The 21,038-nt window shown below is 46.5% G+C and overlaps 3 protein-coding genes across 7 annotated transcripts; 2 read left to right on the top strand and 1 right to left on the bottom strand.

Moving 5' to 3' along the window:
• Positions 1-541: 541 nt before the first annotated feature.
• On the top strand, positions 542-5,731 carry LOC140316583 (uncharacterized). The gene is made up of 4 exons (XM_072394474.1): positions 542-909; positions 1,070-1,562; positions 2,169-3,136; positions 4,207-5,731. The coding sequence occupies exons 2-4, from the start codon at positions 1,079-1,081 to the stop codon at positions 5,053-5,055; spliced, it is 2,301 nt and encodes a 766-aa protein (XP_072250575.1). The 5' UTR covers positions 542-909; positions 1,070-1,078; the 3' UTR covers positions 5,056-5,731.
• A 1,532-nt stretch (positions 5,732-7,263) lies between these two features.
• Positions 7,264-10,499, top strand: LOC140316586 (uncharacterized). Of its 5 annotated transcripts, none has more exons than XM_072394481.1 (3): positions 7,264-7,468; positions 7,644-7,899; positions 7,995-10,499. In XM_072394481.1, the coding sequence occupies exons 2-3, from the start codon at positions 7,662-7,664 to the stop codon at positions 9,494-9,496; spliced, it is 1,740 nt and encodes a 579-aa protein (XP_072250582.1). In that variant the 5' UTR covers positions 7,264-7,468; positions 7,644-7,661; the 3' UTR covers positions 9,497-10,499. The 5 variants fall into 5 exon arrangements, with proteins under 5 accessions (XP_072250582.1, XP_072250580.1, XP_072250581.1 ...); XM_072394479.1 differs by having other exon boundaries at positions 7,264-7,464; XM_072394480.1 differs by having other exon boundaries at positions 7,264-7,464; positions 8,001-10,499.
• LOC140316584 (discoidin, CUB and LCCL domain-containing protein 1) lies at positions 10,165-20,979 on the bottom strand. The gene is made up of 15 exons (XM_072394476.1): positions 20,800-20,979; positions 18,239-18,460; positions 16,824-16,958; positions 15,681-15,732; positions 15,516-15,588; positions 15,279-15,412; positions 15,155-15,192; positions 14,630-14,821; positions 14,397-14,509; positions 14,128-14,302; positions 13,942-14,034; positions 13,660-13,753; positions 13,351-13,388; positions 13,153-13,260; positions 10,165-11,234 (listed from the first exon to the last, which is right to left on the bottom strand). The coding sequence occupies exons 1-15, from the start codon at positions 20,900-20,902 to the stop codon at positions 10,807-10,809; spliced, it is 1,998 nt and encodes a 665-aa protein (XP_072250577.1). The 5' UTR covers positions 20,903-20,979; the 3' UTR covers positions 10,165-10,806.
• Between the last annotated feature and the right edge of the window lie 59 nt (positions 20,980-21,038).

The following is a 21,038-nucleotide window of genomic DNA, read 5'->3' on the forward strand; positions in this document are numbered from 1 at the left end:
TTTTGATAGTGTTAAGCATTATATGGTGGCTTTACCTTCAAACGGATTTTTAGTTTAAACAGCCTTCGAGTCGAGCGCCGACTGGGCTGATGTGCATTTTCAACACAGCCATCGAACAGCTGAATATTAAACCTTTTGTGACCTGTTTTTGGTATGACCTTGATCTTGTATAGTGTAGAACATTTTTGTTCTTTAGGATGTGCCATATACACATTTTGATGGAGTATTTGCTGTGTTGTCACACAAGGTATTAAGTTTCTAAGGACAACACTTTTTTATAAGTCGCCTGTTGTATAGACTTTTAACTTCTTTTTTTTTTAAACAACTGTTTATGCTCAGTACTATATATATGATCAGACTGGAAACTCTGGATTTTGTAAACTTAAGTGACGTTGCACCACTTTTATTTTGTTAATATAAAACTATATATAAATAATGTTAATCTACCTGTCCGCGTGTGCTGCTGATATATGTAATACCACTCCGAGACACTAGGGGTGCGCGGGAGTTTGGTTTTCCCCCTGCTGCTTCATTGGTTTGCCTTTGTTGTCCTGTTAATAGATCGATGTTTATCATTGAGGGAGGAGAGTGCTGCTAGCTACCTAGCTAGTTAATAGCGTTCAATATCCGCGCAGTTAGGCAAATAATTTTTGTTCTTGTCAGTCATATGTCTTAAGCGTCCATTCGCTTTGAGATGATAATAATAATAAAAAAAATTGAAAAAGCTAGCTTCGTAGGTAAAGCTTGTCAAGCCACGCTACATCATCATCATCGGTGCCTCCCGCCAGGTGTTCGAGGTGCAAACGGGGTTGTAAGGTGTGCCACAGAGTAGTTTCCATGTAGGGGAAAATAAATATTTGAAAAGAAGGAGAAACAGGAGTTGTCACACGGATGTAGTCGCTTGAGCGGGTGAGGTGAAATTGTTATTCTTGGCAGTGTTATACGTGTTGTATAATTGCACACACGAGCGTTACACGTTGGTCCACAATGCTAGGTGTTTAAAGTCGATTGTGAGATATTTATTGAACACTCGCTCCTCTCTGTTTTACACTCTCCGCTGCCTCTCCAGCCAGCAGTCATGTCCATGGAGTACACCCTTGATATCCAGCTGACAGAGTTGGGATTCCCGGACGTCCTGCAGCCGCAGGACGCTTCGGTTAGCCAAGCGCCGTCCGATGAGCCGTCCTCGCCCTCACTGTCAGCCAAACGGAGACGGCTGCTCGGAGATGGGCAGGAAGCTGCAGCGCAACCAACGCGAAAGAGCTCCGCGTCCCCACATCTGCCAGAGACTGCGCCCTGTAAAAGTTCCACTCACGCCGAGAGTCGAGACAGTCGGGCTGTCAACGGGGCCGCAGTGGAGGACCCCACCTCAGAGGCCCCCCGGGTTGCAGAGCGGGAGGAGGGTGGACAGAGACTCGATGAGGAGAAGGAACAGGAGGAAACGACACGGGTGCAGCAGGACGTGGAAGAGGACTCGGATGACAGCGAAGTTTCAGAGATCTACGAGGAAGAGGAACTTGATGAGGAAGAGGATGATGATGATGATGAGGAACTAAGCAACGGTACTAGTTTACTCTGTTAACTGATGCCACTACTGACATGGTTATTTATTTTTTTTCAGTTCTTTTTAATGCCACTGGTATTAATAAGGCTCCACTAACGCACATACGCCTCAGGAAAAGGAGTCAAATATTCATACGGAACATTTGATCGTATTGATAGGAATTAAACCATGGCAGACAGATGAGATCAATAACACCTAAAAATACCTTGAAATGCACTCATCATGTATATTGAGCTTTAGATTAATTCTTTATTCAACTTCCAAAACAGTTTGAAAGCTATTCCTCAGTCATACTTTTAATCAAAGTGTGTATTTGTGACCCGATTGAAAAGATTTACTAGTGGAGGAACAAATGGCTTCAAGGCTAAATGGAGGGATTAAAAAAGTATCTAAAACCCTGTTAGTTTTGTTTTTGTGTGTGTGTGTAACACCTGCTGCACCTTTTAAAACCGTTAAGGCACTGCAGGCATTCAGGCTGTTTGTAAGATACAACAAGTATAACGATTCCGGTTGTTAAGATTCCATCTCTTATAAACTTTATCCCTCACTTTCTCTCATAATCGGCTCATTAACCGCTACACTTTCCTCTCTCCGTTTTCTTCAGAAACGAGTAACTCGGGCGACTTCCGCTGCAGTGTCTGCGATCTCCAGCTGCCCTCCAAATTCAAGCTCCAAGACCACATGAACCTGCACACGGGAGCACGACCGTACTGCTGCGCGGAATGCGGGAAGCGCTTCTGCCAGATCTACAACTACCGCGTCCACCTGCGCACACACGCCAAGACCAAGGTGGAGCGCCACTGGTGTCGCATCTGTCTGACTGGCTTTGGCTCACAGGAGCATCTGAAGCGCCACCTGTCAAGAAATCACTTTGAGGACCTGTTTTACGAGTGTGACCTGTGCAAACGTGTGTTCACCTCGCTGAAAGAGTGCGAAGCCCACGTGCAGCTGCACAAATGTATAGTGAATATTGTGTGTGACGTGTGCGGCCGCAAATTTCCCTCCGAAAAGACCCTCCTGCGCCACAGGAAGAAGAGTTGCCTTCGCAGTTTTAAATGCTCAGACTGCCCAAAGACCTTTACCAAGAAGAACGCTCTCCTGAAGCACAGCTACACCCATCTTGGCTTGTTGCCGTACACGTGCATCCTCTGCCGCCTGCACTTCCGCCTGGCTAAGCTGTACCGCCAACACAAGTGTGAACCCGAGCGCATTCACTGCGTGGCGTGTCTCCGGGAGTTTCTCAGTCAGGAGGACTTCCAGCAGCACAAAAAGGACACGGGCTGCTGGGGGAATCAGGAGCCGAACCAGAGAAAGGACGAGATCCGATGTTTAGAGTGCGGCCAGAGGTTTGACACTTCTGAAGAGCTGAAGAGGCACGCCGGCGCTCACCAGAGGGTGCTGAAATGCGCTGAATGTGGAAAGGGGTTTCGGTCGGCCTTGCTGTTAATGTCCCACATGGGCGGTCATGCTGGCAAGTCGCCCTGCTTTTGTCAGACCTGTGGACTGGGCTTCCCCCACCAGCAGAACTACGACGGCCACCTCAAGACCTGTGGACAGCCATCCCAGTCTGTGGTGAGTACAAGTGTTTTTACCCATTTTACATTTAAATCGCACAACAATACTTTGCATTGCCACCGCCTGGTTTGCAGAACGACACGGAAGCAAAGAACAAAGTTCACGGACTCCTTTTGCCAGTGGTTTGTTTTACATGCAACTTGATGTTGTGGTTTGGGTCTTTGTATACATAATCTCAGCGCATAACCAGGTTTATGTTCGCAGAACATCTTAAATTTTCTTCCCAGGCAATGATCACACACTTAAAAACTTGTCTGTTTATGCCGAATAACACCAAACCGAAGCCAAATTTGACCAACGCTGAACTCTCCATCTATGAATATGCAAATGAGCCCCTCCTGTATCTCCACCACTGGCCTGGCTGCACCTGCTCAACACCGGCTCTCCGACTCCCGACTCTTTGGCCTTATGGCATTCTGAGAGTGTTGTTGATTTATAAAAATGATAAATAATCCAGTGTTGTACAAGAAATACACTGATGCAGATTTAAACAGCGCTACGCAGCAAATATCAGATGGACTCTGCTATTAATGTGTTACTAATGTTAAACCTTCTTCCTAACTTCTGCCACCATCAGGGTTAGTTGCTTTACTTTGGTTTGTACTCAGCCCTGCACGGCAGGTCTGATATGTGTTCTGTCTTATTCAAACAAATGTTAAACATAGATTTTTCTTCAGAGATGATATTTAAAATCCCAGCTATTCATTTATGAGCCAGTAGAAAATGATGGGAAAACTTGCATTTATTTATTTTTTATATGTCTGGGTTAATGATCGTTCCACAGTAACCAGGTTTCTGCACACACAGGATGGAACTTTTAGAATACTGGTTTCTGAGAGGGAGGGGGCGGGGGGGGCAGGCTTTGGGCTGCTGTTTCATCCTTTGCCAGCAGGGGCAGTCAAATGCGTTGCCTTCTAATGACAAAAAATGCATTGGGATTTAAACTTCTCTTACACGAATGAGTGATCCTATTCCCCCGTTTCTTTGAGTCTTTCCATGTATTTGCACTTTTGTTTTGTATTTCAGGTTGACTGACTGGGGTGTTTCTTTGTTGTTTGCCTTTTCAGAGCGACCCCAAGATGCGCAAGACATTGAAGAGCTCTCTGCCTGAGCAAACTCTGAAAAAGAAACCAAACTCGACAAATATGTCCAGCACAGTCACGGTACCTGGCGTTGTTTTGAACAACCCCGCTGCATCGGAGAAGGATTCCCGTTGTCCTGGACCTGTGGCAGGGGGTCAGCCTGCGGGCTCTGGTCCATCAGATGGGTTGTGGAGTCTAACTCTCGATAAAGACCCGCCTCTCGGCATGAACCTTGTCTTGTTTCTTCCCGTCTGTCCGACTCAAACTAGCGGGCTTTCGCTTGCGTCTGCTGTCCCTCAGACTCTGCCAGTTGCAGCTGTGCAACCTCTGCCTCAAGCATCTCCCTCGCCGGCGTCAAATAATGAACTGTTCGGCGTGAAAGGCGCTTTTGGAGCATCGCTGAACACCCCCCTGCAGTTGTTAACAGGGGTTAAGGGGGACTCCGTGGCACCTTTAGATTTGTCTAAGAAATGTAACTCATCCAAATCGGAGGTGTCCGACGTTCCCCTTCCTCCTATTAAAAGCGAGCCAGTAGATTTTGAAGTCTCAGGACAGGCCAATGGTACGGAAACACAAGAAGCTCAAAAGCACAGCGGCCGTGAAGAGATTATTAAAACGGATGCAGGAGAGACAGGCGCGTGTAGCGAGGCAAAGCAGTGTGAAACTGACCCCGTGGCTCCCCGCGCTCACAGGGCTAACACAGCGTCCCCTGGACTTGTACCGCCTATAAAGAACGAGCCCGAGTCCCCTGGTCCCGACTCGGATGCACCGTCGCCCGCGTCCATCCTGCTGACCGACTGCGAGCCAGAGAAAGACTTTAAAAAGGAAGTCTGACAACTCGAGCTGTGCGTGTTCTCACGTGAAGACACTGAACTCTCAGTTAGGACGGACAAAAAGTCCGAATAAAACCCTTAAAAAGGATGCACATCTTATTTGGCAATAACTGTAGTCGCATAATCCAAAAATAGCACTGACATCACACCTTAAGTTCTAAAGAATGTTGTGTACATTTTGCTGTATTGATACTATCGTGCAGTGTTACTGCAAGGCAGGGTTTTCCTGTCACTCTTCTCACTTTCGTCACTGGCACGACTCGACTTGAAAGTGTTTGTGGTTGTGACTTTTGTTGAGTGTAAAAAAAAACAAAAAAAAAAACAAGTTTGTTGTTTCATATGTGATTTAAAACATTCCACACTCTTTTCTTTTTTGTATTCTGGGTGGCGCTGGTGGGATGTAGAAGCCTATGCAACACTGAGAAGGATCTTTCTGTGCATTAATGGATATCCTCTATTCCTGCCGTTACTTCTTTGTATTTCTGTGGTGAAATTCGTCTTCTATGTATAAGACCAATTGCAATTAAAGGATTTCTTAACTCCTTTTTTTTTTCTACTACAGGGATGTGACCTTTACTGCTAAGATAAATATTTGATTAGTTCCGGCTGGTTCTGACGTCGGATAACTTTGTGATTTACACTCTGAATCTATGTATTCTGCAGGTTTATTTTGATGTTTTTTCATAAGGCAAATAAACCTTTGGACTACGTATAAGACGCCTCAATATCTTCTTTACGCCAGGTTTTATTCATAAGCTGCAAGAGCGCCTCCTGCTTCTGTCTAAGAGAGAGAACAAATGTGCCGTTTTAAGTCTTTAAAAGTGGTAAATGACGTATACAAATGCTGCTGTATGTGTGGAAACATCGCTTTTAAGAAACGGGTCATCTCAAACTGCCATACATCCACAGACGAAGGGTAAAACCTTTTAACTTTCATCTTAAACCAAACTACAGAAAAGGAAAGACTATAGAGAGACTTATTATCACACTTTAGTAGATTATTACGACACGGAAATCTTCAAGAGCTCAGCATAACAACTCTTATGGCACAGGTATTTAAATATTGCTTTTTTTCCTTTTTTTAATTTAAATATCAGGACTAATTTAACTACTAGCTGTTTCCATTTGAAAAATGACACTTGAGAGTTTAGAAAAAAACAAAACTAACTACTCTTAATTAATAAGTAATACTGAATTGTTCGTATGCGCAGATATTCTGTTACGCAGGAATATTCCTCCTTTTCCAAACATCTGGAGGGCGAAAGTCATGTTCTCAGTACATCTTGTGGTATATATCAGCATTTATGAATGTTATCCCAACACCTTTGTGCCTGTGCAGTCCCATATCATCACTCTCCCACCTCTGTGCTCGACTGTCTGCGTTCGCTGTGGCTCTCATGGTCAGGTTGCTGCTAAATGGGCCGGACCCCACCTGAGCTCATCAAAGGATGTGCTCCCAATATTCTTAATTTTCTGAGATGATGTTCCTCATCAAAGCGAGGCTTCGGTGTTCCTCACACACTGTCAGTGGAGGATTGACATTATGCTTGGAAACCTTCCCTTTTCGGTGATGACCCCTGTTGCATATCTGAAGCTTTTCAGAGGTTTTTGCTGCACCGCTCGACTTCCTGCACCCTTTTGTGCTTTTTAAAAAAAAATAATCCCAGTCAAATTTTTGCCGGGCCTTTCTGATTTTCACTATTTTCCATGCTGACGCTTAACAGTTCAATCACTTAACAGTTCAAAGATCCATGACTGAACTCTGGTGTTCAGAGTTTGTCATGATCATGTCCATAGGAGTTGGGTTGAATCACACATATTCTGTTTTCTCGCTGGGATTAGAGATTTCCTTTTTGTTCCACAGTCCCAGCAGTTGGATCTGTAATTGCACTGCTGTCTCTCTGGAAGTATTTACGTTTGACTGTTCAGAAGTGGAAATCCTCTGCTTGTCCACTTTATAATCAACAGAGAGATGGTGCTTTTAAATGATTTGATGTTTAAGTGACATTGCACGAGTTTGTGCTCACTCCTTCTGTCCCTGCTGTCTGAATGTAGGTCATTCTCTGTTGGGCGAAGCAAATGTAAACTATTGACGAATACTCATCCACACATTGGATTCAATATGGACTTTTGTACACGCGGTTATCGTGAGCGGAACAAAAGGGCTGGAGCCTCGGTCACGTGACTAAAAAAACCCGGAAACAGAAACGCTGTTGGTGGTTTGAAGTGGAGCTGCACGTCGCAATGTCCCAACAAAAGCGTGCATATAATTCATTTTATTCGTCGCACGTGTTGCTTTTAACCGTGAAGTGCGCGTGCGAGGTGTTGAAATCGTGGCTGTAAAGGAGAGTCGTCGATCCTGCGCCAACGTTTTCTTGAATTCATGGACAAAGACAAAGGTGGCGACATTGTAAGTAAGAGACGCTGTCACTTGACGTTTACGGTCTATTTTGAGAGGAGTGGGTGGTTTCGGCTCAGGCCGCGAGCCCTTTAGATTTGTTGCCAGCTGTCAGTAGCCCGGACTTCAGTTTCAGACTGTTCATACAGCACATGCGGCCTGTCCACTCATGCTTTATGTACCTCTCGCAGCATGCTCCGTGCTCCTGGATGGAGATGCATCAGTTCATTGGTGACCTCCTCTCATCTGGAAACCCATCTAAGAATCAGCCAGATGCGCTTAACGCAGCGTGGGGCGGTGCTGCCGCTTCGCTGGGACTCAAAACGACTACCCTCGAACACCTCCAGCCGCCTCGACCCGCCCAGAACAAGGGGGGGACATCCCTGGGCAGACAGGGCCATCCTGGGGCATCACAGAGGAGGGGAGAGGCCAAAGACAGAGGACAAGGTTGGGATTTAGAAACTAGATCGTTTCGCTTCTTTTTTTTCTTCTTTCTTTTTCTAATTTTCCTTAAAAAAAATAGTTTTCTATTTGTCCCTCAGGTTTAGATGTGCATCACGCCTGCTCCTGCCCCGGCTGTCCGTACACCAGTCCCCCTCCATCTTTTGAAACGTTGCTGCCCAGACAGTCTTCGTCATCATCGCCGCGCTCGGAGGCACCGTGCCAGCCCAAAGACCTCAGCACGTGCTCGCCGGACACCACTGTGCCCTGCAGCAGCGGCGGCGCCACATCCAGGCCGTCAAACCGACCGCAAGGCGAGGATGCAGACAGAGGGACTCGGAGCCAAGATCTTCCTTCCAGAGCGTCTTTGGGCGCCATGTCCCATCTTTCCATGTTTCCCTGCTTCTGTTGCCACCGCGGCCTACAAACCTGTAATCAGCTGCTGAGCCAGCAAGAAGGCACGGACTCTCCTTTCTCTCATACCCATGCCCATCATCATTTTCATCACCACCACTGCCCTTTAACATCTTGTTTACCCTGTCCTCAGCTCGCCCACTCTGCACAGCTTTCTGGTCCTCTTCCCTGTTTGTCCTGCCAGTGCCCGCTTCCTGCCTGTTCTCAGATGTGCCACCGCCGGCACAGACAAGCACCGCAACAAGAGGACCGGGGTAGGACCCTTCTGCCGCAGCATCCCTGCATGCACTGCCCCGCCTCTTTCTCCAGACCCTCGCAGCTGCTGCAGCACCAGCGCTCCGAGCACGCCCACAAGCCGTCCGGCTTCCTCTGCACAGAGTGCGGCAGGGCCTTCAACTCTCACAGCAACCTCCGCATACACCTCAACGTGCACACGGGTGCCCGGCCTTACTGCTGCCCCGACTGCGGGAAGAGCTTCAGCCAGTCCGGAGCTCTGAAGATCCACAGGCGGATTCACACGGGCGAAAGGCCGTACTCGTGCGGCTTCTGCGGCAGGGGCTTTCCACATCTGGCGGGAGTCCGGGCGCACCAGAGGACCCACACAGGAGAGAAGCCCTACCGTTGTAACCAGTGTGGGAAGTGCTTCACCCAGTCAGGAGCTCTCAAAATTCACACCCGCATCCACACAGGTGAGAGGCCCTTTACCTGCAGCATCTGTGGGAAGGGCTTTTCTAACCGCTCTGGGATCCGCTTCCACTATCGCACGGTCCACGGGTTGGCGCCTGAACACACCGGCGAGGCAGGAGCTGAGGGTTGTTCCCCCGGCCGCCCGAGGACTTTGCCCCGGACCGCCATTGGGCTAACTGCTCAGAACAGCCCTGGCAGCAATTCCCGCACGGCGCTAAATTCTGTCCTTTCTTCAGATTTGACCGCCGCTCATCTTAGCTCCAGCCAGCTCGGTGGAAACGAGAGCGCATCTCAGGCAGCAGGAGCGGGCAGTCAAAGAGGGGGGCTTCTGTATGCATGCGAGGACTGTGGCCTGCGTTTTAAAGATGCCCCGTCCAGGAACAGACACCAGACACTGGAGCACTACTCCCATGAAGAGAGGGAGGAGGAAGAGGAAGAGGAGGAGGAGGGGCAAAGGAAAGAGTTCAGCTCAGAAGAAGGGGTTTGTGATCACAGTGAATGAATGGGAATCAGTGCAGATGTTACACAACAGGCTGAACATTTAAACTGCAAAGTGAATAGCTCTGTTGAAGCTATTCACTCATTGTTTTAGATACAGCTCTGGATCTTTTTCAGCTACTATTGAGACTGAAACAAAGCTTTTCCTGTGTTTCACAGCATCGCAGTGGATTTCTGGGAGATTCTGTACAGCTTATATGCAAAAACTCAATAAGGTGTGTTCCCAGCACAATGAAGACTGGAGTGACAATGATTTTGGTTCCTAGTTTGACACCGTTACAGGTCTTTAAATCACCTTTATTCCATTCTCAAAGCTAGTCAAAGCCTCACAACAAATTTGGCTCTAATGAAGCTTTCAGCGACATTGTGGACTGACCCCAGGTCCCATTACAAAATATGTCCTGTAACCAGAAAAAGTTTAAAAAGTTTGCCTTTTGAAACCTGATCTATTTTTAGACTTTTCGTGAAAAACGAGTGGGAATAAAAGCTATGTGCATTTAAATTATTTGGCAACTTTCTCCCCTTAAGAGAAATAGTCAAACAGATGAAAGAATGCTGCATGGCAAAGATATAACAAGGGTCACATATTTCGGGGAAAGAAAACAATCCACAGCACCACCACCTTGTATGTTTGTGCCTCTATTTTATTTTTTTATTTATTACAATCCAAAACAAAAAAAAAAATGTCTTACATAAAGGTATTTTTTTTTATGTACATGTTACATGAGGGTTATGAGGAATGACACATACAACACGTTATTGTTAGATGCCTGAAGCTCAGCAGAGCCACCTAGTGGTCATATGTAATCATAACACTCTCAACCACTTTGTTACAGTGTACCATTTACAGTGCTTCGTATAAAATGCTGAAATTCTACATTGTAAATAATACAATGTTTTGTGCGGACAAGTAACATTTAATCCACTGTTAGGCATTTAACTGTTAAATAGATTGATGCGTACGTTTCTTTTAAGTGTTTTTTCGGAAAGTGCAGCTCGTGATTAAAGTCTCAGGATGCACCTGAACCTGCATCTTCTTTGTGCATCACAAGAACAAAACAAAACAACGTACTTGTACAAACTTCCTGAAAGGAAAATACTTTTGTCCACTTGGCCCCTCAGACCATCCTGCGCTCTGAGTGGTGAACCCTGATATAATCCATGAGTAGTGATTCCTGATCTGTGGCTACAGCTCGCTGTGCACGCCACCGTCCAGCCTGGCGGCCTTTTGAGATCACTCCGAATGCGCCTCTGATCTCGACACGTTTTGGTTCACCGGAGTCGTTTCTTCCTCACTGCTTTCGCCAAGCCTCTTCATGTGTACTTCCGTAGTAGAGAGTCACTCGGCTTGGGTTCTGCGTAGACCGTGCTGAGTGGCCGTGGGCCAGTGGCGTGCACAGCCGGAGTGCAGTAGCCGTTGGACAGCATCCTGTGTGAGGGGCAGTCATACTGACTGTGGCTCGGTGTGGTCCTGACACCTGTGCATGGCGCTGGAGCGAGAGGTCCGTGCGGATTGCCGTGAAGGATCCCGGTCAGAGTTGGCAGGCAGGGTTCGGAGGGCAGCTCGCTGAAAGGGGTGGCGTACTCCGGCTCTGGAGGAAGCGGCTCGGCGTATTCTGGAAGGTTGCCAGGAGTGTCGTAATGGACGCAAGGGAAGGGGGTGGTGTAGTCCTCGTCTGAAGAAGGTCTAAACGTTGAACCGACCCTCTGTCCGACAGCTGTGAGAGCAGGAGCGGCGTAATCTGGAAAGAAAAGAAGTCATCCATTCACACCAGACACTATCTGTTACTTCAAATGAGGCGATAATTCACAAACGGGGCCATCGGTTTCTGCTCGAATAACAGCATAATCTATACTGGATGCAATTAGCTAGACTTGTCAAATGCAATTCATTATTTAATGCTATTCAATATAAAAGACCAGTCGTACATAATGCCACCAGAAAATGTGCAGTTCTAATTCAATCTCCGATGCCTCTCAACATAATGCTTTCAGTGTTACAGTTTTCTCTGTAAACAAAAGGTTTTATTCAGGCAACAACGTCGCCTAAAAATTGAATTTGGGCAGTTAAACAGGACTGGTTTGTGTGACCTTGGGTGAGCAACAACAAAAAAAAAAGAAACAAACAGATGCGAGCCCTTCAGCAAACCAACATTTCAAACTGTAATGGACCGGGCATTCTTACACACACACAGATACTATTAGCTTCAGATCTCCCAGTTTACTGAGGGTGATCACTGTTGACTTTTTGGATCAAGTCATCCCAACTGAAACTGTATTTCTAAACAGTAATTTTGGGATTTCTCTATTTTTAAATTAATATTTGGATCCGATTTCTTTTTATTCCACCTGTTATGACGACTGAATGTATGGTTACTGCGAGCTCTACAACAACTTTACCCCTGAGGTGGAATAACCACATCCTTGATCCTTCAGCTCTTACCGTAGAAACTGCATTCAGAATTTTCTGCTGTTCGTATGGAACTCTGTTCCATCTGGCCTCTATTTGCGGTGTTATTTGAGTCACTGAGCTGATACACAAACTGAAATATTTCCAACTCAGAATTGTTCCTTTTCATCAATTTCCTCCAGATGACTGTTAATGTGTAGTGGATCTGTGCAGCTCCCCTCCTGTACGACTGAAGCTCCTCTGCACTCATATGGAGGTGAAGCTTTTCCTTTCTCACCTGTAGACGTGCAGCTTGATCCGAACGTTTTGCTCCTACAGATCTCTCCTCAACTTTGACAGTTTGCCTCCGATTTGCAGTGCGCTACTAACTTAGTTTTAGATCCTCGACAGTTGCTCAGAGGAGCTCGTGGTTGTTGACAGGGTTCATCGGTGAACTTGTCCGCTCTGGACATCAGCTGGCAACACGACTGCCAGCGAGTCCAAACAAACATTGTCCCGTCTTTTTTTTCTCTTTTTTTTCTATGAAGTTCAAAGAGTAAAAACAAAGAAAACTCAGAGTGAAATGATCTAAGTTAGAAATGTATGTATAAGTGAGACGTGTCTATAGTTGAATCTGTGTGAGCCATCGGCATCAGAACTGCTTTATTAGCCTTAAACAGGTTAGTGGATTCAGATCAAAAGTCTATTGGAAATGGAAAAAAAAAAAAGTAGTAATGCAAATGCTTTTCTTTCAATAAGGCAACGAGGCTGAGAACATAGGACTTCCATCCAGAGGCTGTGGCGTGGGAGGCTTAGAGCTAACTCAAGAGCCCGCGCAGCCATTTTAATTAGACGGACTTCTGCTGGAGCTTCGATTGTCTTAGCATCAACCCGTCTGCCTGGTTTCTCACTGGACGTCTGAGTGAAGGGCTGCCCCTGCTGGGGGAGGAGATTTGGGACGCAGAGATGGGACCGCTTGGGTGCTTGGGAGGGGGGGGGGCTATAAGGCCTTTATCGAGCTCCAATTAAAGAGTCTCTTTCAGAGAGGCTCTGCGGAGCAGAGAAAGGAATGTTTGTACTGTGACTGGGTGATAGGCTGAGCCAGGGGAAGAATGGACAGCCCGCAGAGAGCTGTTTGCCTGTCAGGCCTGACATGAGCTGCACAAACCGACCACTGAAGCCAAGGACTGAGCAGGGTGAACAGATGGGTGGGGTGCAGAAATGCAGTCTATATATATTTAAAAAATATATATATATGCATCAATTCTCACCGTTAAGAGGGGGGCTCGGTAGAGCGTCGTGGACGTTTCGCTCCAGCGGGTAGGAGATGAGCTCTGACTGTGGACAGGGGAGACTCTTCGCCTTAAAACTCTGACAATCTGCAAGACACAAAGACATGCCAAGTCAAAGTCAAGAGTTTGTAACAACGTACCACGAAAGTGCCGAAAAGAACGTGCGGCCTGTCTTACCTGTGGGTATGGAGTACTTCATTTGTGACTCTTTTTTCCTGTACAGAGGAGATTAAAGCAAACCGTGAAGGTATTTTCCATGCAAGATGTAGTTTCTGGCTGCGATTAGCCGACATATTGAATGAAAAGCAGTCCGCTGTCAGACTTTCTGTTCATTCACACAATCGAACCCAAACAAGACGATTTGCATAATCAAAAAACAGGATATTTTAAAGAGGTCTATTCATATTTAGGGAGTTATAACAAGCAAGATTCTTTAAAGTGGCAAATGTTCAATAATCCAAAAAAGCTTGAACCTTTGTACAGTACCTTCGTTTCCACCAGATTCCAGCTAACAAACAACTCCCGCACATTAGAAGTCCCAGGACCACTCCCACTGCCACTATGACCGGCTGACTGGAGCCTGGAAGAGTTCAAACGTCTCAGTGACTGAACAGTTACAGAAGGCGTGCAGTTCACAGAGATGCACGAAGCACAAAGCGGCATCACAGCGCATAATACGATGCCCTTACTGACAGAACCTGTACACATCCCCAAATGCTGGGAGAGAAATGTCACATCAGCCAATTAGATGGCGATAAAAGCGCGTACTTAATGTCGTCTCCACCAACACGGAGCCCTCAGTGGGGGTGGGAGAGGGGCTCGGGCGCGAGATGTCCACGTTCACTTTGATGGACGGAGATTCTGTCGGGGGGGGGAAGCAGGAGGAGAGAAAAACTTGACATCTGGAGCGGCCGGTTGCTAATTTGACCGAGTGAACGGAGGCGGTTTACTCACCTACGGGTGCCCGCGACCTCGGTGTGGCTTTTGCAGCCGGACAGCCCACGACTTGGAGCTGCGCCGAAGCTCTTCCGTGCCAGCTCAGCGGCTGCAGGCGAACGAATCGTGCCACAGCAGCAGGAAACAGGCTGTTGAGCACTTTGAGGTGGCCGTCGGTGTAGGCCTGAAACACCTGGGTGCCGGAAAGAGCGAGTTATTTTCCTCACAGAGAACTCCCGACGTCTTTTGTCTGAAACGAGCCTCACGATGTACAGCCCACCACCAACCTTTTGTTCCTTGCTCAGAGCGCCTCTGTACGGCTTCCAGTTCTTTTTGTCCTTGCTGAAATGTAGACTGTAGGATTGGATGTAGTTCTCATCTGATCCTGTTGTTACTATTCCTGAGGAAAGAGAACAATGTGTTACTTTACACTAAATAGAAAATATCACCAATGCTTTATTGAAGCACAGTTTTTTTTTTTTTTAAACATTTTTCATCTTTAAATATATATTTTCCACACCTGTGACGCTGCTTCTATCACCCAGCTCCATCTCCACCCACGGGTTTGGATCACTTCTGTCTGCCGCCCAGTGTAGGAAGTCATGGCTGGACTCCATGTTTCTGGAGGACGAGAACAGTCTGTGCTCTTGACTGTTTTTGTCCCAGAACGATGAGGCATTTAGACCAGAGACGGTCAGGATGTTGTTGCATTCTGTTCGGGGACGAGAGGAAGGAATCGACTGATGGAAGCATCCCATTATGTAACTTTCTTTTTTAAGACGCACAGCAACGTTGGCCACTTCAGTTGCTTATATCAAGACGCTGCTTTTTTTATACCAAGTTGAGAGGAACAGACGCTTGCAGCTGTCATGACGACAGGAAATGTTCATTTCTAACATGAAAAAAAAAAAGGTGCAGCTTGCCTCCCTCTTATAGCTGCTCTGCCTGCGGCAAACTGGCTAAAAAACTTTTAGAAAACCACCTTATATATATATGTTGGGGAAATTTGCAGTGTGCAATTAGACATGTCATGGCTGCCTCATACCTTGGCTGAAAAGCAGCTTCTTCTCCGATAACGATCCCCTGTCAAAAGAGCAGCAATGCATGGTCAGACTGGCCCCTGACAGACATTACCCTGATCTGGAATACAACAACAACAACTAACGCACATCTTCGAGAGGATCCCGTTGGCAAAGGTGGATTCATAGAGTGTAAGACTCCTCCCTCGGTGCACGGTGATGCGACCTCCCACACTATCGGATGCGGCTCCAGCGTGGACCGCAGACTTGCACAGGACTGAGGTCTGTGGCAGAGTTGGGAGACGATGGATCACTGTCAGACATTTCTCTTTTAATCCCAAAAATTCAAACGCAGCAAGGCCGCCTAGTGAAATGTTGCTTGCTTACGTCTCTGTAACCCTGCTCAGAGTTCCCCCAAACGTCCCCGGTGACATTCTTGCATCCAGCGGGGCAGTAAGCGCTGAGGAGCAGCAGAACGACACGTTAGTCAACCCAACATCAGCGCCACTGAAACCGACTCTGCTGTCGGAGATGTAGGCGCCAACTGCTTACCTCAACCGCTGCGAGTTAAAATGAGACCCTCTTTGTAAACATGAGATAAGATCTGGAAAAAAAAAAAAAAGGCAGATGCCAGAATTAATCTACACCTTCTTGGAAAGTGCAGTAGGGACTTGAACAGTATGGGGAGCCTGTGTTTCAGGCTTGCGTAATAATCCCTCCCCTCCATTCGCTCAGCACACAATCACAGACTCTGTGAGAGGCAGTCTGGCGTGCTCGAAGCGCGCTGTATTAAGGCAACGCCGGTCATCACTGTTGATGTGACTGCACCCTTTGTTACTGTCCTTTAGTCACAGTTCACGAGGACAGTGAACGGCCCCGGTGCGATGACAGTTAGGAGACAGTGGTTTGTGTGTGTGCGCCACTCCAGACGCTGCCTGATTTTATAAACAACTCGCTGAAAAACAGGAAGCTATGATACGCGCTTCACAGTTGAGATTACTTCATCCAGAGAAAAGGAGACTATCTGTAATTATAGTCTAGAGTTGAGAGCAGACAAGTCTAGATTTTCCGTCGAATTGCACGAGAAGAGCTTTAAGTTGTTGTGCCTTTTTGCAATGAACCCGCTCTACAAAACCTAAAAAACAAAAAGGCAGCGGCTGGAGAGTTAACAGCTAAATCAGCAACCGATGGGATTAAAAGGCAAAGCGAAATGGACGGCCGCGGGCTTGCAGTGGTTAACGGGACCGATGAAGACTGTACAAGTGACAGACTGAAGCCTGAGGCCTCGCTCCATTCAGTCTGTGAGAGGGAGTCCTAACTCTTGTTGTCTGAGCAAACATGCCAGAGCAAAGATGGCGACGGAGGACGAATGCCAATAAGCGGTGACTCATGCTCTCACAGACCTCAACGCACAAGCCCCCATACACCAGAACAAATATCCAAACAAAAACAGGGTTAACTTAAACCTATAAAATAAAGAGCGCGCCCGCACACACAGTTGATGAATAAGGCATCGGTAAAAGTAAGCCATGTGCTCAGGACTCCAAGTAACAATGAGATGCAGCTGTAACACCCACGCAAATTAAATAAAAACAAATGTGACTTTGTACAAATTCATCCCATGATAATAATGACCCGGTTACAGAGAAGTTCATCAGCGTGTCTGAAAGCACGGTCGATCAAACGCAGGCTTACCTGGATTCTGGTCTGTTGTGTATGAGAGAAGAAAACCTCGTCCAGAGCGATGCGGGCCTGACTTGAATGCTACCGTCACTTCGTTGCTGTTGAGTGTCACATTCTGTGCTGCACCAAGCTTGCCACACACTGGACCTGGGAAAACACATGCAGCTAACTTACTCATCACAGACATAGTTGCCGTGGCAGTATTGGGCCACAATGATGTCTTTGAATTGGATCATTTCCCAGAAGAAAAGGGTCGTAACTGTGAAAGCAACACGCCTAATGCCCGTTGTATGTTCCTTTACAAGTTGGAACTTGACCAAACATGTTTCTGTGGACATTAACAAGCTGCTGGGAGAATCTGGCTGGATATTTGACCATTGTTCTTGGCTGAACTGTTAGTGAAATTAAATATTTTGCTTTCCTGGCACAGACCTGACTTAATAGCACTGATGAACATATTCTTACAAAGACAGGAGTCTGAACTTTGGGAAGGCCTTTCCATTAACTTAATTTAATCCATACCCCAGCCAACTTTATCGTATGTTTGGAGTCACTTGTTGGAACACCTTCTAGCTGACTGGCAGTGGAAAAAGTCCCAGAGTCACGGTCTACAGTTGTTATAGTCTCCAAACGTACCCCTGATCTTTGTGGCCAGACTCTCACCTGAAAATAAAACCCTCCTCCAGAGTGTATTTTCTTGGCACATGTTATCAGCTGAGAGCTTCGGATTAATCTAAAGATGTCCGTTTTTGAACCAGCGGCCTCTTTCTTTCAAAGCTGGCTTGACTGTAGACGGTGAAACCTGGATTTCAGCAGCTTTTAATCCACGCAAACCTGCACTTCGGTGGTTTCTGGGTTGTTTCGAACCACATAAAACAGTTTATCCTCAGTTCAACTCGACAGGATGGATCTTCTTGAAGACTTTGGTAAGGTGGTTACCCCCACCATGTTAGGAAGAGGCCACAGACATCTCTCTCACATCTGCACTAAATTCCTTGAGCTTACTAATTGCACCATTTACATCACAAATCCCACAACTAACACTTGACTCTATAATGATGAGCAGAACCATAAGATGGGAAATCTACACACATTCAAGAACAACTATGCTGAACCTGAGACAACGGTTAAAAACCCCCAAAAAACACGAGGTTCTCTGGAGGCCATTAATAAATCCAACAGCAGCCTGTCAGAATATCTATTTCCCCTAAATGTCTCAACCTTCATTTCGGTTTGCTGTCAAATATCTATGCCCTCGGGACACAACTTGATACAGCTGGTTGCAAAACATACGTGTGTCTCTTGCAGAATAGGTGTGTCAGTTGAATGGCGTGCCCTGTGTGTACAATCACGGCGGGGAGAGCGTCTGCAGCGGCATCGAAGGTAAAAAGCACATCAGCGAGCATTTAAGAATTTTTAGTTCTCACCCATGCTGAGTTCTCCATTCTTGTCTGTGATAACAACAGAACCATTGCTGCAGCCCGGACTGCTCTCAATGTCGAAGTCTCCAAACAGCAGCCGCAGCGTCCGCCCCTCCGGCACGCGAATCCTCCACTTACACCAGGAGTTGCTGGGATAGGTGCCCGGGTAGTTCTGAGACGCTACAGTGCCAGACTCTGCTCCCAGCAGCGTATGTCCGCAGCCATTACCTGACATAACACAAGCACAAAAAGAAGGGCTGTGGCGAGACAAAACACAACACTGCTCTTTCAGGGAGGCTGAAGTTGATTATTTTCTGTATTTTTTCAAGTCGTAATATTCCAGTTTCTTGTTCGGTAATGCAAAAACTTAAAAGGTGAATATAACAGCAAATATTCATACCTGACGAGCTTGAGCCAGTTCATTACTAAAATAATTCCTGACAGTTCAGCTGCACAGTGAGCAGGTGCTGTCTGGCAAGGGATTTATGAGCTGTGCAGATATAAAAGCATGTTGCAACTGAGAAAAGCTGTAGCAAGTGTGGGACTATTTCTCAGCAAAGCCAGAATGACTGCAGACAGTCTCGTCATCAACGGTCTTAATCAAACAGACGGAATATTAAGGGCTTTGTTGTCGTGCTATTTAAGGACTAATGGCTAACAAGTCTCACCTGAACGTGCCCTGCAGACCTGGGCATGTTTTACGATCATAACTGAGCAATGACACAACTGCCAGGGAGGAAAGTGCTCCGCTCATAAACACTACAACATGCACACCGCACTGGGAATGTGGCAGAGGACCATCTCCAAAGATTTAATCCACTAAAATGAAACTTACAAAAAAGTCTGGGATTTCTTACTGGGCTTTTATCTCGAACAGAAAGGCACGAGAACCGCGAAATAGCTTCCCTGCAAACAACTTCTCTTTAATGTTTTTTCACTGAGTCTTCTGACCTCCGACCACTGTGACTAACACTTGGGACTGGAACAGAAAGCACAAATATTTAGACGGTCCAACATCCTCCTTGGTCACCGAAAAACAGTGAGTCAATTCCCACAGCGGTTTCACAGATCTGTGCTGTGGAGGCGGCGCGGACACCGCAGCCAAAAACTCTGCCGCCGACGTGGTCGGAACTCAAAAAAAGGCCCCAGGGTCAGACTAAGTTTAATCAGCACACCCCATCCTTGTCTTCCATAAAAGGCTTCTGCAAAAGCGTTGATGGGAAAATTCTAGATAACCACCCCACTCACCCTGTGTCATGCATCCACTATCACCCCGGCTGTTTCCCCCCCGATTCCCAGCAGATCTTCAGCTCCAAATACCATCAGCCTTTGAATGTCACTGCCCCTCCTCAAGCCCCCTGAAGGATTCCCTGGAAATGCCACAGTGACATACTGTAACCGTGGGCAACAGAGCATGGATCTGTCACCTTCCTGTGGGAGGCCACCGAGGCAGCAATGCTGGGGGAAGTTCTGCTTGGCCTGGGATTGCGTCCTGCTCAACACACTCTTTCAACTAAAGTCTCTCTCCAGAACAGTTTAATTCAGAAACTGATATGCAGTCAGTCTGCTCGGGCCAGCTCGGGAAAATTTAGAGGGGTTTATTACACTGAGCTGGATTCAGAGTGGATGGCGCGGCAGGAAGAGAGTCAACCAGAAGCACACCAGCAACTCTGTTTTCCACTTGTGGTTTTGCTGGCAGGTCTTTACAGGTCCACACCGGCAGAAAGGATGTTCACCTGTGTTACCTGTCACTACATAGCCTTAACCCCTCTGGTATGTCAGTTGCAGCATTGGCCCCAAAACCCGGCCCCACCAAAGCTTAAAAAAAAAAAAAAAAGAAAGATTCAGAATGGATAATTTACCCAGGACTTAATCATCTTCCAATATGAGGAAATCAAAGACCCAGAGACAGACAAAAACAAGGATTTGTGGTATGGCTGACTGCTGGAGTCACCGTCTACAAGGGTAATAACTGTTCTTTCTCTGTATGCGTGAGTATACATGGTCACTGTGATTCATACTGGGTTTAACTGGTGTTAAACAAAATTGGAGAAAAAAAAATGGTGGGAAAAGATAGCTGGGATTAGCAGGTAAACACATTAATAAGGGAAGAGTATGTAAAGAATGTTACCATGACAGCACACGGTCGACCTTCGTACCCACCTCAATCTGCAATACAGTATATCCCCAGCAGCAACAAATAAAAAAAAGTTACACTAATATACGTTTCCTGTGGCTCACACTGACACAGTAGGATTATCAGCTAATTCTGTCTTTCTTTTTTCGAATTTAAACAATAGTTTAAATGACACACTGAGGAAACGATACAGTAAATACGTTTAAACTGAAAGAATGTTGCTATCAATGCTCGTCCTAGGTTTGTTTAGACTTTATAATCATGTAAAAAACATTAACTCGGCACCAAGGAAGCCAGCTATTAACCTACCGAGGAGTTCGTCAGCAGTAGGCTGACAAGATGTTTGAACTCCAATCTCGCGTCACAATCCTTATCTTATCACAAGCTTGTGGAAAATAGTCCACACGAGAAAAAAAAGAAGTTTTCTTACCCTCCTGGCCGTGGACGCCGACGGAACAAACGCTAAAAGTGATCCAAAAACCCGCAAAAAGAGACTTCACAGCATCCCCGACGTTTTCGCACTTTGTAAGCATGATTCCCAGCGCTGTGCGCGAGAAGGGTAAGGTGCATGCTTCGACGTCTAGAGTTTTTACTGGAATAAGAAAAGTTCCAGCATAAAGTACTGGATATTTACTATTGGCCACGAGTCGCAAACTCGACCTTCTATTG

This window comes from Leuresthes tenuis, unplaced genomic scaffold, assembly GCF_036924035.1.
Source record: "Leuresthes tenuis unplaced genomic scaffold, fLeuTen1.0.hap1 SCAF_10, whole genome shotgun sequence".
NCBI classification, from domain to species: domain Eukaryota; kingdom Metazoa; phylum Chordata; class Actinopteri; order Atheriniformes; family Atherinopsidae; genus Leuresthes; species Leuresthes tenuis.

Coding starts and splice junctions, on each gene's coding strand:
- LOC140316586 (XM_072394477.1), top strand. CDS start 7,605: ATGCGGCCTGTCCACTCATGCTTTATGTACCTCTCGCAGCATGCTCCG. Junction 7,900..7,994: donor GGCCAAAGACAGAGGACAAG/GTTGGGATTTAG, acceptor TTTGTCCCTCAG/GTTTAGATGTGCATCACGCC.
- LOC140316584 (XM_072394476.1), bottom strand. CDS start 20,902: ATGCTTACAAAGTGCGAAAACGTCGGGGATGCTGTGAAGTCTCTTTTT. Junction 14,822..15,154: donor GAAGCTGCTTTTCAGCCAAG/GTATGAGGCAGC, acceptor GTCCCCGAACAG/AATGCAACAACATCCTGACC. Junction 11,235..13,152: donor ACCGAGCCCCCCTCTTAACG/GTGAGAATTGAT, acceptor TTTTCTTTCCAG/ATTACGCCGCTCCTGCTCTC.
- LOC140316583 (XM_072394474.1), top strand. CDS start 1,079: ATGTCCATGGAGTACACCCTTGATATCCAGCTGACAGAGTTGGGATTC. Junction 1,563..2,168: donor TGATGAGGAACTAAGCAACG/GTACTAGTTTAC, acceptor CGTTTTCTTCAG/AAACGAGTAACTCGGGCGAC. Junction 3,137..4,206: donor GACAGCCATCCCAGTCTGTG/GTGAGTACAAGT, acceptor TTGCCTTTTCAG/AGCGACCCCAAGATGCGCAA.